Source organism: Rhyacophila brunnea, unplaced genomic scaffold, assembly GCF_057557595.1.
Source record: "Rhyacophila brunnea isolate RB1 unplaced genomic scaffold, BYU_Rbru_1.0 scaffold_7, whole genome shotgun sequence".
In the NCBI taxonomy this organism is placed as follows: domain Eukaryota; kingdom Metazoa; phylum Arthropoda; class Insecta; order Trichoptera; family Rhyacophilidae; genus Rhyacophila; species Rhyacophila brunnea.
This window is the reverse complement of record NW_028233339.1, coordinates 24,603,739-24,630,031: the sequence shown is the minus strand read 5'-3', so window position 1 is coordinate 24,630,031 and position 26,293 is coordinate 24,603,739. Positions and strand designations below refer to the sequence as shown.

The 26,293-nt window shown below is 33.9% G+C and overlaps 1 protein-coding gene across 2 annotated transcripts in view; it reads right to left on the bottom strand.

Moving 5' to 3' along the window:
* Positions 1-26,293, bottom strand: part of Cen (cerebellar degeneration-related protein 2-like) — a 172,076-nt gene that overhangs the window by 77,373 nt on the left and 68,410 nt on the right. Inside the window, exon 1 of one of the 2 annotated variants that reach the window (XM_085957735.1) lies at positions 3,584-4,274. The exons of the other annotated variant lie outside the window; for it this stretch is intronic. Within the exon in view, the coding sequence (XP_085813861.1) occupies positions 3,584-3,668 (85 nt within the window). The 5' untranslated portion in view covers positions 3,669-4,274. Of the gene's footprint in view, positions 1-3,583; positions 4,275-26,293 lie in introns of those variants that run through there. 2 annotated transcript variants of the gene reach the window in all.

Below are 26,293 nucleotides of genomic sequence, written 5' to 3'. Positions count from 1 at the left end.
TAAGCTCTTCAAGTGTATACATACTACTAGTTAATCTCGTCGTAATTAGATATGATTGGTAAAGTACTGTGGCGCGTATATACGTACCTGAGGTGTTTTCAAATTATGTATTGCCAATATAAAATGTTACATTCTCAAATCTTATGTAGTATTTATTCGTCAAAAAAAAATATTTTATTGAATTAATTAATATCTACAGGACTTTCATGTCATGTCCTTATAAATGATTAGAAATATGTAATATATAAAAGCCAATAATTGTATAAGTTAGGTACGTGCTTTTTATTATTTAATTAATTAATAAATCAATTATTACTTGATAATTAACCTTATTAAACATTGTTGAACTAAAACCTTCTTCTACGTTGATAGCTGTTTTTTTTATTGAAATCATGAAAGCGTAGTTGATAATAATGTTACTTAAATTAGCTGATGTCATTTCAAATTTTAAATTGATTTGTAGTAAGCTTCGCACTTTTAAGTGGGATTTACTTACTGAAAAACTAGCATATTATATTAATGTTACAAGATTGATTTTTTTATACCGTGGACTATCAATCACTCTTTATTTTAGATTAATGATCACGGAAAATTAAAATAAAAACAAAGCAAACCTTTCAGCAGGCAATTATTTTATATTTTATTTATTATAATGCATTCAATACTGCCAACACAGTAAAATACATTTTTAGAGTTTCAAATTCAATCATATTGAAAAAGTTTTGGAATCTCTTTCAAGTGTGTAATCAATGTAGTTTATACTGTAAAGTTCGTATTATTGTGCACAGTATCGTTGGTCCTTATTAAATAATTACTGTATGGTTAATTATTCACATTTGAAGAAGAATACAATTCTTAGAGAAAATGACAAATGAAAATTTATACTTTAGCAATTTTCTTATATTTACTAATATAAGCTAACGTTAAAGACATAGAATTTATCGGTGATGAAAATTCATAATTCGTTAAAATGTCGTATTATATTTTATGAACAATGCATTCAGTGTTATATTCTAGTATAGTAAAATAATTTTCCTTTCATTATAATTATTATACCAATGATTATTTTTTTATACTTTGGATAAAATCTATTTGTTCTTTCACTTTAATGATAAAATCTTCCATTATTTACCAAACAATAACCGGTTTATCGGTATTAAAAAAAGCGCCATTCATTTGGCAGAAATTGAAACTATCGATTAACAAATAATTAAATAGCTACTATAAACCATCAGTCGAATTTCTATGGCCCAAAATAAACAGGCCGCTTAAAATAAAAATTATCTTACCGATCTGGCACTTCATAAGATATATATGAAAGTTCTATACTACGTATTGTATTATTTAAATGCATTTTTAAATTTAAAAAAAAATGATTGTAATTATATTAATCTATAAATGAGATACGGTGTTAGGTATTTAATTTATCTTACATCGTTATATTATGTTTCGCATTAATTCGTTTGGAAACATTAATAATTATGGCTGATAAATCATTAATTAAATCAAATCCGGGGTCACGTTTTCTTACTCTGGTACCTATACACACTGAGCAAGAAAATAATTTCTATTTTATTTCAAAGCATTTTTTTTTTGTTAAATCTAAGGTGATGAAGGACTCGACTCATCTCTTACTCAAGACCGTACAAAATCGATGTCTAACGTAATAAAAAAATCCAGACATCAGTCTGCTCTGTCATCGTTACACAAGAAACCGTTCGCTTTTTCAACATAGACGATCCGATACCTAATGTTTATAATCCGGTATATACAAAATCATTTACAAGAAATTGTGTCAAGCACATTCCCATATGGTAAATTGTTTAGTATAACGTATATCACTGATTTTGATTATCATACAACTTTGAACAACTAGAATTAGACACAGCTTCTCTATATTAATTACATGGCACTCTAGTGTAAGATTTTAAATACGACCAATCGAATCGAATGAATATACCTATTTAAATCATTTGTTTTTTATTTAATTAAAAATACAACCACGTATTGTCTGTAGTCTCCATATAACATTATTGAGTGTAATATAATATTGGGGCAGCTCTCGTGGTGCAGTGCGTAAAGCGCTGGCCTTCCACTCGAGAGTTCTGGGTTCGATTCCCGGTCAGGATACAGTATTTACGTGATTTTTTCAAAGCCTGGGTGCTCGTGATTGTTTATTACTACTATATATACTAATTACTAACAACCACCTTGTACGAAAGGGCAAGAACATGGTTATTAATAATTTAAAAAAATATTGATAAAAACTGTTTGGAGAAGTACCAAAGCATGTTTTGATCTGGTAAAAAAGTCTAGGGTCGCTGATCCGACACCACTGATTATAACGTTGGTATATATGTATTGTGTAGTAAAAAAAAACGCCGTAGATTTAAAGGCCATCAATAGACTGAAACCGTATACGGTTTATAACCGTGTGCCATACTAAACTTATGATTTCTGTTCATGAAAATATATTTTCACTAAGTTTTGTAAGTGTGAGTGTATGGTATAAACGGATACGATCAGATGCTTATAATATACTTTATGAAAATATATTTCCATGAACAGAAATCATATGTTTAGTATGGCACACGGTTCTAAACCGCATACGGTTTCAGTCTATGGATGGCCTCTTAAAATGGAACGATATTCAAAAAGATTTTAATTGTCATATTAGTGTGACTACATAAATTATACTATGTATTAATTGTGAATATATATAACTATATTCGTTAGTATGAGAATATACCTCAATACAGATAGATAAGTTATGTTGGTAAGAAAAGCGCCTTGTTTTAAAACGGACGTAGCCGTCATACTACCCCTATATTATAATAAAGGGGTAGAAAATAAGCGGAAGATTTTTCCTGTCTGGTGCCAAGTGTGGAGGAAATCAATAAACCCGGCGACACACTGCCAGCGTGTTTCCAAACGGGGTGGGCGAATTCGCATAGAGACAAACAATCACGTTTCATACCAACCGAGTCTAGCTTTGGCTTCTGCCAAAAAACAAACTGTTGTTTACATTACGGATGTCAAAGTCTATTTACACTTAGTGTCGTTCGATTACTCAATAACTACACTTTAATAATAGACAGTGGCCATTTAATTACGTATTATTTTATAATTAATAATATAATGTCGGGTATAATCAATTGTTGTAAGCATACCTGCAATTTGAATTATTTAAGTATTTTTAGGTCACATTATGCAGTTTTGAATTGTAAATTGAACCTTGAATTATGTGAATAATGTTGAATCATATTATTTTCTTACAGTACTGACCTCAATAAGTTTTTGGAATCAACTCTAATGTTGTATATTCATTAATAAAAACGTTTTATCATCGATGCCGCCGGAAGTTGAATTTAAGAAAATGATATTGATTTTAGTTAACAAAATTACAGCTGTTATTATTAACAAAATTTATTATTGTTTTATTAAATACTTCTTTTAATTTTCGTAATACTTTCATGACACACTTTTTCTACGTTGTAAAATAATATAATTGAAATTGTATTTAAAATTGATGTTTTGTGATATCATTGGCTAAATAAATGGAATCATATTGACATAGTCTTACCATCCAGCATGTATTTAGTGCTGTCAGAGTCATCATCAGCCAAAGCTGGGCCAGTACGGCCTGCTTTTTCTCCGACGACACTCATCTCCGCCACTTGATATCCAGTTTAGAAACAAGATGAAACCTACTCTCTCACTAATTGCAATTGACTGCTTGATTATTTCGGAGCACGCGATCGATCGCGCTTTGAGACTTGACGTTTCTTACATATTATCACAACAATATATATTTTTCGCAATATTGATCGATGGTACAAAAATATTTGATCACTTGTCAGACAGACACAGGTGTTTCGGCTGAGATTTCAGCAGACACTTCTGGGCGACTGGATAAACAATAAATAATTATTAATTTCTATCGGAGAAAATATAATTTAATGACACTTTCACTGACGTTTTGCACAAGAGCGAACACAAATGAGCTTGAATGATTTTGCTAAACAAGTAAATAGCGCCGAATTTCGCCGTAAAGCGACGTGATCTCAGCCCGTCGGCCGTCCGCTGATAACTGACTCTCTTGATAAGTGGACGGTGGCCGACTAATAATAATAATAATTGAACAATCCAATCCAATGTCAGCTGAGTCGATTGCTAATAAACCAGTGTCTACGGTATTCGGGTTCACGGTTTCGCGATCTGTCGTCCACCGTGCTCGGCGCAGTGAGCGAGGCCTTCGAGTACTTTGTGTGTGTGTGGTATGGTGGGTATGGCGTTGCCGCGGGCGCATGCGCAGCGAGGAGTGAAGTGGCGCGCAATCGCCACCCGATGCACCGCGGGGCCGCATTGGTAGGATCGTGTTGCACATTTTGAAACCCTGACCGGCCGGTGTCGGTTCCACCACCGCTGCCAGCAGACAATATTATTTCCACCATCACACAACGTGGAAACATGTTTCTGCAACATCAGAGAAACATTCAGTCAGTTGACCAGCAACGTCGACCACAATCAAGAGGGTGAGCAGTGGTCAAATGAATGATAATTATAAATACTTTCATAAGCCGGTACTTTATATATTTCGAATTTAAAAATAAAAAGCAAAAAAATAATTAGTCAACAGAAAAACCAACCTTTTCTCTAGATTAAAACACAAGTCACGCTTCTTGTAAAACTAAATCACTTAGGTACATTATCAGGGAACTCAGAAATAATAGGAACTGAAATACCTAGCGGGTGTGGAGAAACAGGCAACCGATCTCGAGTGTGGAGGAATATGGGACAAACTTAAACACGTGTGAAGAATACGCTTGTATTTCGTTCTGAAAACTGCTCTCATTTCATGCACTGACACACATTCAATATTGAGTACAACACACACTATTGCACCCTATATTTTCGTATATACTCACACATTAAAAACCCTTCGTCAAAATGTAGTGTATTGGGATATAGCCTATCGGAATTCTATATTAATCTGTTCTGTGTATATTATATAGAATAGAGCAATTCATTTGATAGTTTTCTTTAAAAACCTACATAATAATATGACACGATGGAATATATACCAAAATACCAAGAAGTATTGTCCAAACTTCTGAATACGTTTTTCCTCCTTGCCAGGTAAATCACCAGTGTATGCATGGCAGCATATGGGTCTCCATGAATGATCTTAACGAATATGTGAGATTTGAACATACTGCCCATCGTTGTATAAGCAAACACTACTCCATGGAGGGGTGCAAATATGATTAATAAATTTCTAAACATAAAAATAAAATTAAAACATCTTGGTATTAATTCCATTTAAATCAGTCTGCTGAAATACTTTCTATAAAAAATATTTTCGATTAAAGTAACTTGATACTTTATGGTACTGTGATATCTAGACACCTAAGTTAAAATCACAAGCTGGTAAAAATCAAATTTTCAGCTCCACATGATAGAATGATCGACAATCTTATCCATTATACCAGTGGCGTCCCAAGTGATTCTTGGTCAAAATCATATTCACAATCTAAAGGGAAATAGCGGCTCACTTTTATGAAATCAAATTTCCATATCTTCAGATCTAACAAATTCCAAAAGCTATCACCTTTTACGAACGATTTCAACACTGCACGATTTATTATTATTTTTAATATAAGTCACAAATTTAAGAATGTTACATTCTTAGAATATGTCGCAACTTGCAACTGATTCAGCTATTCCCATTATATTTGCATAGCGTACATTTTTTTTCTTTTTGTGAATTACCATACAAGAAAACAGGACACATTTATTCCTTCTCTCTTATGTATGGACGAAATTTTTCCAGGTGTAAGAAAATATGACTTTTGATTACCAGTTACAAGATAAAATAAAATTTCAGAAAGGAAAATGGGAATAAAATTTTACTCCCACAATTTCCCACTGTGAGGGATTTTTTCAATGACTGAATTTTTCCTGAATCTCTGAACTTTCAATGAATGATGAAAATTAAGAATAAATCAAACAAAAATAAAAATCTGTGTGAACTTTCACCGTCTTGTACCAATTCGGACACTTGTATCCAGACACCGATGATTTCATATAATATATTATAATGTTCAAATGTCAACTCGTGCATTTAGAGAAAACGGGTTTCTTAAATAATTATTTTGAAATTAAGATTTATATATTTAAAATATGTGTTTTTATCGTGATTTCAAAAATAAATAAATATGGCAAACGCTTCACTCAGCTCTTTTTATAAATTCAAAATTGAATTAATAATATGGCGAAGAGCATATAGAAAGGAATCCCCCTCTGTTTTTAAAAAAAAAGTAGAACTTTTAAGGGCGCTGACCTGTGAATGAATCACAAACAACCCTTTGTTAATTTCTAAAAAGGGGGTGATGTTTCGCAAACAGACAGCAGACTTTAATGGGTCGATTATCGATTCTTCCTCAATTTGAAATTTTAATGCTAACAAACGTTTTAATTTTCTAATCGAAATTTGGAATACCGAAATATGAAAACAATTTTAATATAAATTAAATAAGTGTACTTATTATCATTTGTAAAATGAAATTCTACCAAAAAATATTGACTGCATTTATAATAGATAGATTTGTAATAATTTATAGTTTTTTTTTTTTGTTTCATCACCTAACATCACGATTCGGCTATTCAAATTGCTACGAATTTCGTAGTAGACCTCTACGCAGCTGATACCAACTTAAAAAAATAATAAGACAAAAAATATATAAGTATTTTATAGATTCATTTAATTTTATGTATTATCGTTTCCCAATATTTTGTAAACCTTCCAGACCTAAATGAATAAAATTGTTAAAGCGTTATATTTTATTCTCCTCACACATAATATTTAAATCACTATAAAATGAAAATTTTCAATAAATGTTATTAAGTTATTATATTGCATGCTCAAAAATCATAAGTGTATATTATTATATACATACTATAATATATAACACACATAATCAATTATAGATATAATGTTAAAAGTCTTTTTTTTAATTACGTAAATCAATCATACTGTTATTCATGAAAAAAACCTTTACAAGATTAACTTAAACCACAGTAAAGTTTGACTGATTGTGTAATTTTTAATAGATACATACCTAATTGCGTGGCCATGCAATTATATTCGGAAGTTAACAACACAATATTACAAGTCATAATTATTATAATGTTTAAAAGGTATCCAATAAGTATAAATAGCCGAAAACAATGGCAATTATTGCTTAGGCGTACTTCACTTACTCAAAGATACCTGTCAAACGATTAATTTATTCTTAAACGCTCGCTCGGCTTTGCAGGTGTGCCGGCGACCATTCAACAAAAGCTACATTCTACTTTTGGTTACACGGCAACGGCCATAGATGTGGCTTTTAAAATTTGTAAGTATCGAATAAGTACTCTATCAAAAAACTTTATTTTATTATCATAAAAATGTTAGAAACAAACTAGAAGTCATATTCAATATTTGGATTTAAGTACAGTGGAGCCTCGATTGCCGGACCTCGTATGAATATTCGAATTTTCGATCTTCCAAATTCGATTATGACTACCAATTTCGAATGACCATTAGAAAAGGTCAAGGATCCAATTGAAATATTCAAAGAATGACTTGAAAATAGTATGTTTATTCTAGGAAAGTGTTGGGCAAGGGATACTTTTATAGATTGAAATTTATGGTCGATTTTTACCTAAGCTTAGAAAGGGTTCAACTGTTATCTCGAGAGATGTTATGAAGATGGAGCCTAAACGTATGAAAGTGAAGTAAAAAAGTGACCTCTGGGATCTCCAATTCTCATACAAACTCTTCATATTATTCTATAATCTACACCATATTTTTCATGCAAAAATGGCACTTGCGACAAACTTAATTCTGTGACTTTTATAATCAAACCATTGAAGACTCAATCTGGAAGAAGATTCAACACGTTTTTACTAATTCACTTTCTGCACAACATTTTTATATATATAGTATTGCAATGAGTTATTTTTATCATATTTCTTCATATAAAATGCGACTAATACTCACTATAATATAAAACGATGCAAATATGAAGTTTTATTATATTAGTGTATTAATATTGTCAATAATATAAAAACATAACATTAGATACTGTTTAGAAACTCTGCTAAATAATTTTCCAGGGGTTACCAATATTATTTCTTATTATTAAGGGGGGACATGCTCGTCGAAGGTCAAAATTGAGTTTTTATTGTATTTTCAAACCATGATCCTGGACACTCCTTAAACGTTGTAGATAATCTATTTATATAATTTTGAAGTCTTATTATCCTTTATAGTTATTTTAAACATTTGATGACTGCATGAAGTATTTTTATTACATAAAATAGTATTCTTTTAAACCTCTCGCTCTAATGTTTTAGAATATAGTCATATTTCGGTACAGAACTGTGCAGTGGTGTTAAGATTTTTTACATTTATTAATTTTTAAACGCATTTATAAAACCATTAGTATAATTTATTACGTGATAATTTTTGTAAAATATTCACGATAAAAAATTATTTTGATAATCTCTGTGATCCCAAATTTGACAAGAATTAGGCATTTTATTATTCAAAAAATCGGCAAGATTAACACATTTGAAGATGATTCTAAAGATACTTATTATAAGCTATGTCTTTGACCATTCAAGTGTGATAAAAATCTTATGAATAATGATTGCTTTATAATAATTATTGACCTAAGAATAAGGTAGTGTTTTTTTGAAATACGCCATTTCTTTTGTCATTCCCTAGTGGTTAAGCTACAACATACGGCCGTAGCCATAAAATGACAAACTATAATTAAAGTAAGGAGTAAAATTATGTTAACGCGCGTGTTTGAACATGTACCTAACCGAATTTATTTTTATTTTTTTTAAAACGGTACATGTTCAAACACGCGCGTCAATATCATTTTACTCCCTACTTCAATTATAGTTTGTCAATTTATGGCTACGGCCGTATGTTGTAGCTTAACCACTGGGGAATGACAAAAGAAATGGCGTATTTCAAAAAAACACTACCTTATTATTAGGTCAATAATTATTATAAAGCAATCATTATTCATAAGATGTTTATCACACTTGAATGGTCAAAGACATAGCTTATAATAAATATCTTTAGAATCATCTTGAAATGTGTTAATCTTGCCGATTTTTTGAATAATAAAATGCCTAATTCTTGTCAAATTTGGGATCACAGAGATTATCAATATAATTTTTTATCGTGAATATTTTACAAAACTTATCTCGTAATAAATTATGCTAATAGTTTTATAAATGCGTTTAAAAATTAATAAATGTAAAAAATCTTAACACCACTGCACAGTTCTGTACCGAAATATGACTATATTCTAAAACATTAGAGCGAGAGGTTTAAAAGAATACTATTTTATGTAACAAAAATACTTCATGCAGTCATCAAATGTTTAAAATAACTATAAAGGATAATAAGGCTTCAAAATTATATAAATAGATCATCTACAACGTTTAAGGAGTGTCCAGGATCATGGTTTGAATATACAATAAAAACTCAATTTTGACCTTCGACGAGCATGTCCCCCCTTAATAATTAAATATTTGGTATATTAACGGAAAGTAAATCAATATTTAATGAACATGAGGAAAGGAGCATCAGTTGTTTGTTTTCCCGAGGAGCAGAACTAGCCTGCCATCGGTGATGCCAATTGGGAGGGCAATAACTCTGTTCAACCAAATCGCTACGGATGTTGATATATTCCATCCATGTCCTACGTCTAGGGTCCACTTAGCTCATTCGGTGTGCTTCCATACTTTATAATTTATATTTTTTACATTTCATTTTTTTTTAATAATTTTGTACCTTTTATTTTACTTTTCATACTGTTTTTGTGATACTGCATATATTTATTTCTTCTTTACACTGTTTCTTTGTTTTCAAATATCATGATGTGAACGTCTTAAATTTGTATGTAAAAAAAATGAATAAATAAATTAAGATCATTATTTTTTCCCGATCTTTGTGAATTTAAAATCTTGTTTTTAAATAATATCTGCACTGGAGACGTGTGACTAAAAGAATAATGTCAGCGTTTCACAAATACCTATTTTTATTAACACACAAACAAATTATAAACAGTTAAATTTAAAAACTAACTTGACCGCAATATTATTTTCATTGAGCTCACCTGCATGCAGTGACTAATAAGCGGACACTCACAATCACAGTGTTTCTAAAAATGTTTGCCACCAAAACACAAATGCATTGATGAAACCTATTTATGATAATATACTATTCAATTATTTATGACATAATATAGGTACCTACCTATTATTAGATTTAAAACACAATCTACTAAAAATTACCTTTGGTTATATGAATAATGGAACCGCAATATTTCATACAGATAATTTAATGAAAGTATCTATTAGAATTAGACGTAGTTATTGAATTTATGAAATAATATTATTTGATTATGAATTTTTTGTATTTAAAAACATTCAAAAATAACTATGTGGGTAATTATAATATTGTTGAGCTCAAATTAAAAATGTAATATATAAAAAATAATTGATAGGTACATATTATACTGAAATATATAATAATGTAATGATATATTGATACATATCTCCCTTAATTAATCATATGAACTAATGTCCTAAATACCTTCGTGCGTCGAGTAATCTGGCATCCTATCGACCAGCCATCGAGAACCATTTACAACATAAGATCTAAATCATGGAGAAATTTGTACATTACCCACAAACCTTATAGAGCTACAATATTGATCTGCATATTTAATATTAGAGTAATTATTACAACGTTTTTATTAGGTCGTATTCTTATTTGTCCGGTGGTTGTTTATCCGGTACAAATCTTGCAATCGATTTTTAACTAACTTCCCGATTAGCTAGACATTTGATACTTTTAGAATACATCAGAACACGATTCCAATGCATTTTTTAACACTTTTAGCCACCTTTACGTAGAATTGAATTCATTTTCAGTTAATTCTGTTTTGTATGAAAAGTTATTTCGACACCATTATTGGTTGCTAAGCGGATGGTCCTAGCAACTAAATTATTAATATATACGTGCGCCACTATGGAAATCAATATGAATGTCAAAATGACATTTCAGTATTATTTCTATCAATTACATTTTTTTTTTGATCGTTTAAGCTAGTCAAGTCAAGTTTGTATGATTCAACAGAACATTTAAAAACGTTGTATATAAAAAGTTCTTTTTATCTTGTATTTTTCAAGCTTACTTTGGACCATTGGATAGAAGAAGAGAACATGACCTGTCAAATTTATTCCCATTATTTGAGGCCGAAATTCGAATTTCTTCTAGAATCAGTTTATGTGAAAATGCATCACAAAAAAATTGAATCGGAAAGAGTGATGTTATTTACTTGCAGATGCATAATATTTATTATCTGCGCATATAAAAATATTTTAAATATTAGACTTTTCTTCGCTTGCTTATTGTTGTTTCGTCTGTTTTTTTTTTTTTTAGAAAATGGAAACGTCTTACCATCGTATACTCCTTGCAAACCAAAGCCCACTATTATTTATAGTCGAAACTGTAAATTTCGATCGTAGAGTTATTGCTCATATTTTTAAAATAATATTGTGGTTAACTGTTTGTAGAATATGACGATTGTTTCATCTTGCAATAAATTATACGAATTATACAACCAAAAATCTTCACTTACTGTGAACAGACTATTGCAATGCATTCGAAAATTATCAATAAACTAGCACTACACTCATAACTCGCTATGCGTTTCGGCCTATCCTATAGTGGGCATTCGTACAAACGGATCCCGGATTTCTGGTTTAGATATTTGATTTGTCTTTACAATGTTATCAGTCGTCAAACTTTAAATAATTTCGTATTGAAACCATGATTATACGATATCTGCAAAAGTGAGAAATGTGTAGGTAGTATCTACTTGGGTACTTATCATGTTTCTGTAAAATTTCCGCTTATCTTGTGATAAATGATATGAATGTATAGTAATAAAACTCCATATTGTAGATCTTTTTATCTTAGTACATATTATACTATAAAGTAGTGATATCTATCAACATGAATTTTTCAAGATACCTACTATAAAAATATAAATATCATATTATCAACGGGATAAATGCAATTCCAGTTCCAATTCCATGATGGTACAATAGTTTTGCATAAATATTTTATTTTGGTTCCAGATTTTATTAATTTAATTAGTGATATATCCAGATAATTGAACAATATTGATTTAATCAGAGCTTCGAACCGTTATTTTTTTTCGTTTCGGGTTTCGTTCCGGTTCAAGTAAAAAAGTATATATCGGTTCGGTTCCGGTTTTCGCTCCGAAAAAAATAACGGTTTTTCCGGTTATCGATTTAAATGTTTTCATTTGTATTAAAAATTTACTTAAGTACCATAATTTCAAGATGTTATGGTACTTGTATGATAGCCCGGCGCCACGCTCCGAAACCAATGATTATGCTGTCCCGCACGATCGTAGCTATGGCCCCCACATCCAGGCTAGGATCTTTGGCGGGGCCCCCTACCTATCGCTAAGGATAAAGGCAGTGTGACAATATGTGTGATATAACGGTTTTTCCGGTTTTCGGTTCAGTTCCGGGAGGTACGAAGCCTACGATTTAAGAATCTCTTTATTCGTATAGTAAAATGTATTAATAATATTTTATAGCTATATCAACAAGATAACGTCTTTTTTATAAGTACAAAATAATATAAGCATGGTCAATAGTTTAATCTTACAGTCTTGATATCACAGTTACAACTGAGACAGTCATTGACTAAAAAACTAAATGTGTTGAGTTTAATAATAAACACTAGACATACAATATTGTTGATGGAATTCTACCAAGTAAATTTTAATAAATTTTAAACATTATTTTAGGTTCCATTTTGAGGTCTAAAAGAAATTAAATGATTTTAACAAAACTAAGAAAATTTATAGCACCTATTACAACTTTAATGTTACGTAAACACTGTGATGTCTCTGTTGATAATAATAAATAAACACAATAACAAAGAATCCAACTAACATAATATCACGAATTTTTTAATTCCCACAATCAGTGGTTGGTTATTTTAATGACTAAATTTGATTAAAAGATGAGCAGTTTTACGCGTAACAATGGTTTATTATATATTACATCATTTTCAGACATTTTTAAAAATCATTTGTTACACAGCTACAAGTTCATATTTTCATAGTTAAGTAAATATTATTAATAAGAATCTATTCAACATAAACAATTAAAACTTTCTAACGTTTTCGCATAACCAGAATTATCTCTAAGAAAAACAATCAATATCATTTGTTTACGAAAGAAATTTACTGCCAAAATTTCTCATTCTCACTTTGGTGAGATGGTCATAATATGATTTATTGACGGTGTATATCTATCTATATATAACTAAAAAGTGTAAAGTAATCATTCACAAGTATGTAATTATATGTATGTAGGCAATCAATTTTTTTTGTGATTTTACCGACGCTTTGACTGCGACTCGCTGTCATATCGCCTCTTCTCTTCTAGAAGGAGATCCGTCGATCAGGTCCTCACTCCTATTCTGTTAAATAACTTTACAATTTTGCCTAGCTCTTCCGTCTTACCCACCGCCAGGACACCCTTCAATTCATCGACATTCTCATAGATATCCGCAATTCGCAGCTGTACTCTGTGAAGTTCATATTTAGGGCATTGTAGTGCTATATGTACAATGTCCTCTAAAACATGACATTCATCGCAGAGCTACGATTCGTTTCTTCCCATGAGTACATCAAATCTTTTGCCCATGGTGTGTCCCTGTTCTTAGCCTCAGTATTAACTTAGGCTCATTGCTCGTCAAAGAAGACTCCAGAAGAAACCAGGGCACCTCTCGTGGTGATGGTAGAATAGACTTACTCCATTTCCCCTTTTCTAATGATGCCGCAATCAATTTTGTTTACCAATATTTTCATAGAAACTTCCGAAATGACTTATGTGATTATCCAAAAAAATATAATTACTACATGACCGGATTTTTTTATTTATATAATTATTTTTAGATACTTTATCGATTATCTATTTGTAGGCATTAAAAATAAAACTCATTTTTCCTGAATTTCTTAAGGGGGAGACGCATGCCAGCAGAGAACCTAGCGGAAATATACGAAGCTTGCAATTTGAGATTTTTTTTGATAATTTACAATTTCAACTGTATTAATTAATAAATATGTATCCGAAAATATTAAAAAGATTTTTTATTTTTTTATAAACTTAAAGATAAACTTACAATTGTAAAAAAATGTAATAAAATGTGAATTCGTTGCAGGGTCAAATCTTATTATTGCATTATATTTTATGGTCATAATTATCATTAAAATTTAGTTTATTAAGTTTTAGATTTTCTGTCGTTTAGATTTTTGACTAATTCATCGTTTTAATATTTTTTATATTTATTTTTAAAAACATCGATTTTTATAAAAATATAAATGTGTATAACTTGAAATCCTTTTTATTTATATCAACTCGAGCTTCAATATTGTGACCATGCCTAAAATAAAATTTGATGTAAATAAAAAGGATTTCAAGTTATACACATTTATATTTTTATAAAAATCGATGTTTCTTAAAATATATATAAAAAATATTAAAACGATGAATTAGTCAAAAATCTAAACGACAAAAAATCTAAAACTTAATAAACTAAATTTTAATAATAAATATGGCCATAAAATATAATGTAATAATAAGATTTGACCCTGTAACGAATTCACATTTTATTACATTTTTTACAATCGCCAGTTTATCTTTAAATTTAAAAAATAATAAAAAATCTTTTTAGTGTTTTCAGATACATATTTATTAATTACTACAGTTGAAATTGTAAATTATCAAAAAAAATCTCAAATTGCACGCTTCGTATTTTTCCGTTAGGTGCCGCTTTTCGCCTCTCATAGTGTAAGCATCCCCCTTAACATAATAACAGTAGGACATATTGATTTATGAAAAACTATTTTTAAAAAAATACAATTTCAGAGGCCCGAATAAACAAAAATTTTGATCCCTAAATAATTACCTGACGTGCTACTTCTAACACAATACAATATAGTGTAACATTTAATTATTATGTGATCAATTAATGTAATTTAGTATTGCTTATCTTATAACATATAACTTATTAATTATATAAATATATAATATAAATTACCTGTATAATAATTATATAATACAGGTGTGACAGTTTAAATTACTTTATAATGTCCGAAGAGCCACGGACAATAATAAAATAAAAGAATTGCTTTCTCACTGCGATATTGAAAACAATTAAACAACCGCTATGACATTGTAAAATGTAAAACATCAATTGCGGTTTGACCACCTGACTACTTACCACTTTCTTTTTCACAACAAATATCAAGGGCTAATTCTTTTTTGTAATATGATTTCGACCCAAACTTTAATTTGAATAATTATCATCATCAGCAGAAGCGTTAAACACCAGTGTGGATCTTGTATTCCTCCAATCACTCTTATGTGTCTCTGTGCATAGTGACCTCGTACAATACAAGAATCTTCTTCTTTGCCCATATCCGCCCCTTAACTGGAGCATATGGACACCACGCGGCGCCTCCAAGAATCCCTGTCGCTCGCCAGTCTTCTTGCTTCGTTCCAAGTCAAACCAGCATCCCGTAGCTCCGCCGTATACACTCTGTAGATTGTATTTAGCGGCCTTCCAGGACGCCGGAATCCGGTCGGCTTGAAGAACAGGCAAGCCAGGTTAAAGTTCTCTTCTGGCATCCGCAGCACGTGGCCGAGCCAGGTCCAACGTCGCCTCTTCACTTTCAGCGTGATGAGAGGCTGCTTGGTACGTTCTCTTATCTCCTCGTTGCTCCTAAAGTCATACCACCGCACACCCAGTATTCGTCGCAAACATCTGTTTTCGAAGCTCAGTATACGGTTGCTCTGAGCCTTCGTAAGGTGCCATGATTCGCTACCGTAAAGCAGCACCGTCAGAATGCAAGCGTCGAATAGGCGGCATTTGGTTTTGACCGAGTACAATCGTGAGTCCCAGACATTTCGCATCGAGTTGAATGTTGCTCCAGCCATTCCCATTCGGATAGCGAGCTCTTTCTGCAAAATGCCATCTCCCGTGATGTGTACCCCCAGGTACTTGAAGCTGTCGACGCTCTCGATGCTCTGTCCATCGCTAATCAGAGGGAAATCTGGATCAGGACAGGTGCTATTGCACAAGACGTTGGTTTTCTTCGCGTTGATTTTCAAACCAACGCGAGAGGAGTTGTTATGCAACCTGTCGATTGTCTCTTGAATGCCCTCGATTGAGTTGTCGAATAGGACAGCATCATCGGCGTATTCCAGGTCGCATAGCTTCACCGTGGGGGTAACAGGTATGCCTCGGTCGGGTGGTATTGACTTCCGTAGTATGAAGTCAAAGAGAATGATAAAGAGAAACGGTGCAAGGACACAACCCTGTCTGACTCCGGTCGTGACCCCGAACCATTCCGTGACAGTGTCTCCAATTCTGACACAGCATTCGCTATTCTCGTGCAGGCTTTTGATTATGGCAATGATCTTGGGAGGGATCCCGTATGCTCCCAGTATCATCCAGAGGGAGGGGCGGTGCGGACTGTCGAAAGCCTTCTCATAATCCACAAAACAGCAGGCCATCGGACTGTTCAACTCATGGCTCTGCTGGAGAAGACATCGAAGGTTGTGGATTTGGTCTGCACACGCTCGACCAGGTAGAAACCCGGCTTGGTTTTTCCTGAGGACGTGCATTATTGGGTCCCTTATTCTCATCAAAATGATGTTTGCCAAAATCTTTCCCGGAACACTGAGTAGCGTAATGCCTCGGTAATTGTCGCAGCTTAGAGGGTCACCTTTTTTAAGAAGTGTGATGATTTCACCGTTCACCCAGTCCCTTGGGCAGCGCTCTTCTTCCCACACCTTTGTCATCAGATGAAACATAGGGTGCAGGATTGCGCTCAAGCTGTACTTGAGGAATTCAGGATGAATCCCGTCTCCCCCCGGTGCCTTTCCGTTCTTGAGCCTTTTCACAGCCGATTTTATCTCGGTGTGCGTGGGCGGGCAATCGGAAATGTCGGTCGCTCGGGGAATGTCCAAAAGTAAAGCTTCCGCAGATATGTCAAAGGGATCCAAGGGGGGTGGGCGGTTCAGCACTCCGCAGAAATGATTCTTCCAAATCTTCTTGACGCATTCTGCGTCAGACTCTATTGCTCCACTGGGACCACGAATGGCTCCGGGAGTCGGTGGTCGCCTGCCGCAGACTTCACGGGTGATTCGGAAGAGTTTCCTGGTGTCATTTCTGCTTGCTGCCTCCTCTGCCGCTTCAATTTGCCGGTTCATAAAATTGCGCTTGTCCAACCGCACGGATCGTTTGACTACCCTGTCTTGGGTCTGGTAGTCAGTCCGGCGGTCCTCGGTTCGGTCGGGGTCTCTCTCCTCGTCTCTCAGGGCTTTCAGCCTGGCTCGTTTACCAATTTCAACCCACGTTTCGTCAGACATCCACTTTGGCTGCTCACTCCTTCTGGTACCAAGGACGGTACGAGCCGACGACACAATCGCACTCTTTATGAGGCTCCAGTCCGCCTCAATGAGGTCGGATTCAGATTTGTGCCGCTCGTAGATACGATCTACACTATCTCGTACAGCAGTTTCGAAGTCGGTCCAAATTCTTCGGCGTCGGAGCTTCTCAACGTCAATTCGTTCGCACTTTGGAGGCCTCGCCTGGCGACTGAGTTTTACTCGGATGTTTCCAATAAGTAACTCATGATCGCTATGGATATCGGCGCCTCTGTAAGTACGCACGTCGAGAAGTTCCTTTCGATGCTTCAAGCTGTATAAGAAGTGGTCAATCTGCGTCCTCGTGCGTCCATCAGGAGACGTCCACGTATATTTGTGAATGTCTTTGTGGGGAAAAACAGTGCCTCCGATTGCAAGCTCGTTCAGAGTGGCGAATTCTACGAGCCGCTCACCATTATCGTTGGGGTCACCGAGGCCGTGTCGTCCCATCACCGTGGGGCCAAGCACCGGGTCTGCTCCTACTCTCGCATTATAATCCCCCATTACAATCACGCGGTCTCTTCGGGGGATGGCGGAGACTGCCGCGTGGAGAGAATCGTAAAAAGCATCCTTTGTCTGCGCGTCGGCATCCTCAGTGGGGGCGTAGCACTGAAAGACGGTCAAGGAGCTACCAGGCGTCTTGAAGGAGGCACGTATCAGTCTCTCCGAGATTGGTTCCCATTTCACGAGGCAACGGGCCGCTCTCTTTGACATCAACACTGCCACTCCCTGGCGATGGTATTGCTCCTGACCTGAGTAGACAATAGAGTAACCCTCAATCAACTTTCTCCCGGCTCCTTTCCAGCGCACTTCGCTCAGCCCTAGGATGTCCACACCATAGGTGTGCATGATGCGTGTGGCGTGCAGGTCCTTTCCGGGGGTACGCAGGGTGCGAACATTATATGTCCCAATGCGCATACTCGAGTTGTTAGAGAGGATTACTCTACCTGTTTCATTGTCCATTTCCATGCAAGGTCGTCGTTTTACAGAGCCGGTTGTCGTCCGAGGCTGCTGTGTAGGTGTTTTGTTAATCTGTTTCGTTTAAGGAGGCAAGGTGATTAGCCCAGCGCTCCCGAGGCCTGAGCCACGAGGGCCCTGAAGGTCGGCTCGACCAGGTTTTTCTGTCGGGGATTTCCTTCCCTTAGCCAGAAGGCCAGTTTTATGGCGCCGGTCACTCGCCCTTCGCCCCCTGCTGTTAGCTACAGCGTACGCTGCATTGCCCGGAGGTCGCCACGGGGAGGCCAGCAGATGGGACTTGCTGGCAGTTTGGCATTTCCCAACTTTTGCTATGAACACATCTACTGGCGTCAATGTGTCCACTTGGGGCCGACCAGCCGTTGACCACCAAGAATACGTCAAACAGACATACAAGAATACGTCGGTTATTCTATCGGTCAGTATATTCTACGTCCTTTATTAAAATAAAATTGGAAAAACCAGTCACCATATATATACCTTGAAGATTTTGAAGCCAGCTTTAGATTATTACTTATAATATCTTACAGCCACACTCAGATGGTAATCCATTTCCCTTATTTTTGTATCCTGATTGTACCACCTTTCAGTGTGTGTTTATCTTTGGTGAGTATACACGGCGCCTGAAGATGGCGAAAAGCGAAACCCGGGTCGCAAAAAACGACCTAAATGGAAAAGTACAACACTTAAATCCATTAGAATTTAAATTCAAATTCCATCAAGTACCTTCGGTCGATAGTATTAATATTATAAATGATTGTGTTTAAAAACTGATTTAAATTATTCAAAAATAATACTCAATTATTTAATAAAATTATTTTAGAAAAAAACTGTGTTTAATTCAGTCAATTTCTGAAACACAATAATCCACGACACCGACCCCACAAACAACTACCTCCTTTACAACTTAACAACTATCTCCTTCTTTAGAATTTTGAATTCGATTATACAGCCCATTGAATGAGTTACCTATGTGATTTTTTTTCCATTCCTGAATAATGAAGCAACCACAAAATAAACAAACGCATGATTTATAAAATCCTAAAAGTGAATTACTTATAACACAATCAATCTTGTTTTGCGTCTACGGTTAATAATTGTCTACGGCAATCAACTTTCCGGCCAATATTTTATAACAGCGATAAAATTAAACAAAATATAACTGAATTAAAAACTATTTAAATATAAGTAAAAGTTATATATACTTTGGAACAGTTATATCGTATAACCAATTTCAATCTTATTCATAAGTATAAATACCTAATAATTATCCTGTCAAAAATATTTATTTTTTTAGATGAAGAAGGCATCAGACCAAAAGCCAAGCTTATAAATTTATTAAAAAAATATACTTTCAAAACTAATCTGACAGATTCATAGATTTAGACACCAACCAACACGTCCACTTCATCAAGATATTATGTTCATAATAGAAATACATAGCAAAAAAGCGCACAAGGTGAAAGGAGTCGTTATAACTCCTATTAAAAGGTTAAAAAGAAGAACACGTCTTTAATGGGAGGAAGATGTTAGACGATACACTTTTTTACAACTCCATTGTTTTTCATTTCGAAAAAAAATATTTTGCAACACTCTCTCCGAGTCAGGACAGGCCGTATTTCGATAAAAATACATTTACGCATCCGTAGGAACCTATTAATTCCGAAGAAAATGGTATTGCCTATTACGCACCAATAATAGAAAATATTTAGAAAGAAACAATATCACATTCATTATTCACTTTACATACCTATCTACCTACATAATATTCATCAACTAATATCAAGATAATTAGTGGAGGTATTATTTTTATACCCTGGAACATACGTAATGAACAACTTTGTTGGATTGTTAGATCAAATGATACTGCAAATTACCATGTTCACATAATATTGAGTGTCCCAATCAATGACATTATTAAATGGACGACGCATTCAATACAGTAAGTAAACTCGCGCATTCGCATGTTTACGAAGACGTCACGCAATTCCATTACGCGATATCACGCATCGGGAATTTATAGCAATATGACCTTTATTGTGATGGCGTCAGAGCAGTGTTTCTAATGTCAATGTTCATTTGAGCGAACCCGTTCGAGCCGAAACTTTCGGCAGATCCAACAAAAAGCATCTGGAATTTATAGCAATATCACCTTTATTGTAATGGTGTTAGAACAGATTATGCCATTCGGCAGACCCGACAATAAAGTGAGTGTCATTTTCTTTTCCAGATGATTCGTCCATATATTAATGTCATTGGTCCCAATATACCCCTCGCTGAAAAGTATGGATTATCTTAACATCCTTTCTACTAGGATAGTTTTCTCGTTCAAACCATTAAATTGAATACAAAATAATTTGTTTTTGCAAACATCCAACTGTATGTTTATGCTTTATTGGCTGCTATCCATTTGACTATTTTTATTGTTTTGTAAATGTATTAAATAAAAGAAAATAAAAAAATATTCAGTTATAGAAGAATCTTCTTTCATGGAAGGCGGCCATGCATAATCCACGGCTGTACATACATGACGGGTGGCGGTGGGAACCTTTACATCAACTTCCTTTAAGCACTACGGTGCATGGTTGCAGCATCACTCCCGTGCGGTGGGTCTAAGACGATTTGGCGCCGGGACAACTGGACGCCACGGAATTCGAAAATAAAATAAATAGACATTAGGTACTTATACGTACTTTAAAAAAATATTTAATATTATTATTTATATTTCAATTATTATATTATGATTTAATAGTTGGTGAGAATTTAAATATGCACACGTAAATAATGATTTAATCATACATATGCTTAAGTTCCAACGAAAAAAGAGTTTTCTATTTTTATATAAAGCCTTAGGCATGGTAATTCTCAATCCACAATAAAAAAACATTATGTTAAGAGTGAAATAAATTAAAACTACTAAGTAGTAGATAGAAACTGGTTAAAATTCATCGTCTACGTTATTTTTACGTGTTTACGACAGTACGGCGTCCAATTGTCCTGGCGTCCAGTTGTCCCATTCCCCGTGCGGCTTCGTCTCGGGACCAACTGAGCAATTAAAATCACTTCTTTAAGACAGGTTTATAGCGTCATGGAAGGCGGCTGTGCATATCCATGCATGAAGGGTGGTGGTGGGAACAGAAAATGTAGGTATATTATCTCTATAGAACTAAAAGAAATGCACGTGTCCACAGGTGTTTCTGCTAGTCGTATACCTACTCATATAAGAGTTATGCATAGATTCACTACAAAGTGAATGAAAATCTATATCATCCATTGCTCATATCTATAATTTCCTTCCAGGGATCAAGAACCCTTCACGACTTCACGAAACCGCATTCAATTTTCAGTTTTAATTTCCGTGTATGGCGTCAATATGTTAGATTATAGTAGGAAATTAGATTATATGTTTTTAATTTTTAGTAAAATGTTTTTAAATTCTCAACAAACTAACATTTAAAAACATTCCTGATTTACCACATTTGAAAGCCAAGCGTACGAATAGCTGCCCCGAGAATTTTTTTTTTTTAGATTTATCAACATAATATATTCACCCCGTTATATACACGTATTTAAGGACTGAAAATGGCGAGTTTAAAAAATAATTATCAATATATTATATTAATTAAATCTTTATAAATACAGAAATATTTAAAGTATGAGATATAGCACGAACATAAATTAACGAAAAAGAATTAAAAAATATTATTACGTATATTATTATATATTTATATTATTAGGTAAGTAAAAACAAAATAGTTACAGTTTATACATCACTGCCTGTTTGTAAATCTTCAATAATACTAATGATGATGCCTTTTGTGTTTCATTTTATTCATACAAAAATAATTATATTATATTACCTAGTATGATAGGTTATTTATGGGCCACGTGCGGCTCGCGGGCCACCGATTGCCTACCACTGAATTAATATTTTGAAAAATACATTTACAATTAAATTTTAAAGATAATAATAATATTATCTGGTCAGTGATCATTACATTTTATTGAAATTATTTATATATATGAATATGGGGTTCAGCATTCATCTTTAAATAATTTATTTGTTATTTTATAACATTATCAAACGAGTACTATCCGATTTAATACATCACTCGAGTCCCAGTAATATTATTAACGGTGCGATTGATTTGAACAAAAAACATTGATCCCTGGCCTTTGCAACAACAAAAAAAAACTCCGGATTAGATATTCACTAATACGCAACAAGTAAAAGTTCACCGACCATATTACATCTTTTTACGAGCTAATATTAAATCACTCTATACGTTTACGTTGCAATCTATCATCATTAGCAAGGTGCAAATAAATCAAAGCGAAATACTCGTGCGAAAACAATGTAGCTTTCTCACAAATTAGCAGCACTCTAACATCTTATCATTGCTTGAAATACCTACACAGGTGCGCACACAAGAGGCTGTCGAACAGCCTTCTTAGAGGATTGGCTCAAACTCAGGGAACTCATAAATAATGGGAACTAAAATACCTAACCGGTAAGGAGAAGCAGGCAACCGATCTCGAGTAAGGAAGAATACGCGATAAATTTAAACACGTGTAAAGAATACGTCATACGTCGAATACTGACAATGCTCTCGGTTTATGCATTGACGCTCATTTAATATTGGTGTATTACACACACTATTGCACGTTTATAATGCGTGGTTCATTTTCGTAGGACACTGGCACATTCAAAACCCTGCGTTAAAATTTACTGTATTGGTATATAGACTATCGGAATTCTATTTATTATCTGTTCTGTGCCCAAACTCCTCTCGGTATTCTACGGCACATTGTACTCATGAAATGATGCAATCACAGAACAGAATATTAATGAATATAAATGTAAAGGCCATCGCCATGGCCCAAAGTTCCGAAGCAGGGTCTGACCGCCATAAATCCCAAGTAAAAAAAACCACGTTGACTGACCCCAAATATTAAAAGCACGTTACGTGACAAACTAAAATGCATATCATTGTGGTACACACGTAACTTTTGAAAATGGCATATTCTTTGACAGATCCTAAGTTTGTCCCATATTTTTCACACTCGAGGTCCCTAGCCTGTTATACCAGACTGAGTAGCCAAGTTAGCCAGTTCCCATTAATTTTGTGTTCCCGGGGTACAATTATAAGGGGCATCCATTTTTTGCTTTTAAAAGACAAAGCAGTGAGGACAACACAACAAGTTAGGCCACGCGCATTCGATAACCACGACGTGAGCACCCGTTGTTATATAGACCATGTGTTTATAGCTAGACTCAAAGTACGGAGTGTCTGGACATGGGGTATGTACCCGGAAAATGCGCGGATCAGTGGGGAAAATGCGAAAATCAACGGCGCCTGCAGATTTTGTTAACCCCGCCCCCTCCCGCCGCAATAAAAAAATCAATAATAAATTATTATAAATATATTTTCGATATGAAGTTTCCACCCATACCATTTTTCTGTGTGTGCGGCGCATGTGCCTACAAAAGTACAAGTTATTAATATGAAATAAGTCCAAAAAGCCGTTATTCTATGATTATTTTTGCAGAAACTGTCATTTTTTTTTTTTTTTTTTAATTTAAACCCATGATTTTTTATGGAAACATGTTTTTTCGCGCCAACCATGAAAGTGTGCTGACGTGGCTAATTATGAAGTGATAGGTCTAAAATTCGAATCATGGGTCTGTAAAATTATTTTTTAAATAATAATGTACTCGTATGTTTGGACCAAGACCGTGAACCTAACTAGGTTGAGAAAGTTATATGGAGGATCGCAAGAGATATTTCAAAGATATCTCGTAAATCAATAAGTAACTTCTTCGTAAAGCGGGTAAGATCCACATAGGATTGTAGGACCATTATTTTTTTCCCAAGCAGTTACTCACAAAATAATTATTATTACAATGGTGCAATGTAATTAACCCAGACGTTCTCGTTTATAACTAAAGTAACGATTTTTCCCGAAAACAGGTATTCAGTTTTATGACAATGTTATAGAAATTCACGTTTTTTATTATTTGTATCGGTACTGTTCGGTTATACCGGAGGCAGCGGAAAACGCATTTTGAAAATAGCCGATAAACTGGTTCGGTTAGGTTGGGTTAGGTTAGGTTAGGTTAGGTTAGGTTTGGTTGGGTTAACCTAACAAATAATCCAGTTTATCGGCTATTTTCAAAATGCGTTTTCCGCTGCCTCCGGTATAACCGAACAGTACCTTTGTATCATCTCCTCAGCTGGGGTCCAGCAATCCATTGCTGCATGAAGGTCTCCCCTAGCGACTTCCAATCTTTTCAGTACTCAGTACTTCATTGCCATGTACCTACATATAACGAATTTTATGAGTTCGCCTATCCAGCCTGTTTGTATTTGTTTTTATATTTGAATTATAAAGAAAAAATATACTTGTACATCTAATAGAATCTTCAACTCAAAACCTTCAATTATTAAGTTGTTACGATTACCATATTACTTGCAATACCATCCTCAAAAAGGTGAAGCTTGACAGTGTCGACGTATTTTCCAGGACTTGTTAACCATTTAGATCGACGTGTTACATCCAAGAAAACGTAATTATTGAGTAAACAGTGTATTGATAAGTCAATAACTCTGCCACTGTATTTGAACCTGGAAACCATGAGACAAGGGACGAGCGTTGTAACCTGTTATCCACTGTCGGTTCCTTAAAAATCAAATAGAAACAAGTTCCAGCGATGCAAACTTGACGTTTTTCTTGCCAGGTCTAGCATTTTTGAATAAGCATCTGACTTGCAAAATTTGCATCTGGTGTATGGTATTAAATCTAACGTTTTTCGAACACGCCAATATAGCTTAAAACGTCTCATAATAAAGCTAGAATATTATACCAGGTTTCCATTAAAATCAACGTGCTGTTTTTTTTTTACCTATATAAGTAAAATAAATGCTACATACAAAATCTTGCCTAAATTTTTTACCAGTATTTAATTTTAATTTTATTAGTTGTAAAATACGAAAGTATTCTTCCATAATAATTATAGCAGTTGGCAATACTACAAACAACCTGCAGCTGTGTTTCTTATAAAGCAACGGGTTTTTTTTAAATATACTGTAATAGGATTTAGTTTATAAATCAAAAATATATAATTCAACATTAAGCCGCATCAGAAAAGCGTTATTTGATTAAAGATAATAATTGTTTATTGAAGAAATTTGACGTTTAAACTAATATTAAAAATCATTGGTAAAAAATATGATGTCAAATCTTCCATCGATTTCGTGAATTTTCTGTAACCTTTCTCTTGCACTCTTTTGCACAATCTAATTTTTATGATGCTAAAAAAATTTGCATCGTGAATTCTGTAAGGTCAAGTCATGAGATCAAAAAAAAGCGTTAATAAAATATGTAACGTCATATAATTGTGCGGCATTAGGTATTAAAATTAAATAATCTTTTTCTTTATATTTGAGAAAATATGACGTACGCTACCTAAAGAAATCATATCGAAAGAAAAAGTAGGTATACTAAGGATGGTAACGGCGACTATCGGCGGCTATCGAAGGTAGTTTATCACATGTATGTATTGAGGTATTATAATTGTTACAATAAGTTATCCATCTAAACTGTCTATCTAGCTAAAAGTTAACACAGAGAAGAGATGTGCTGTTAAAACATAGCATTTTTTGACAGTACAGACGGTTAACTTATTGTAACAATTAAC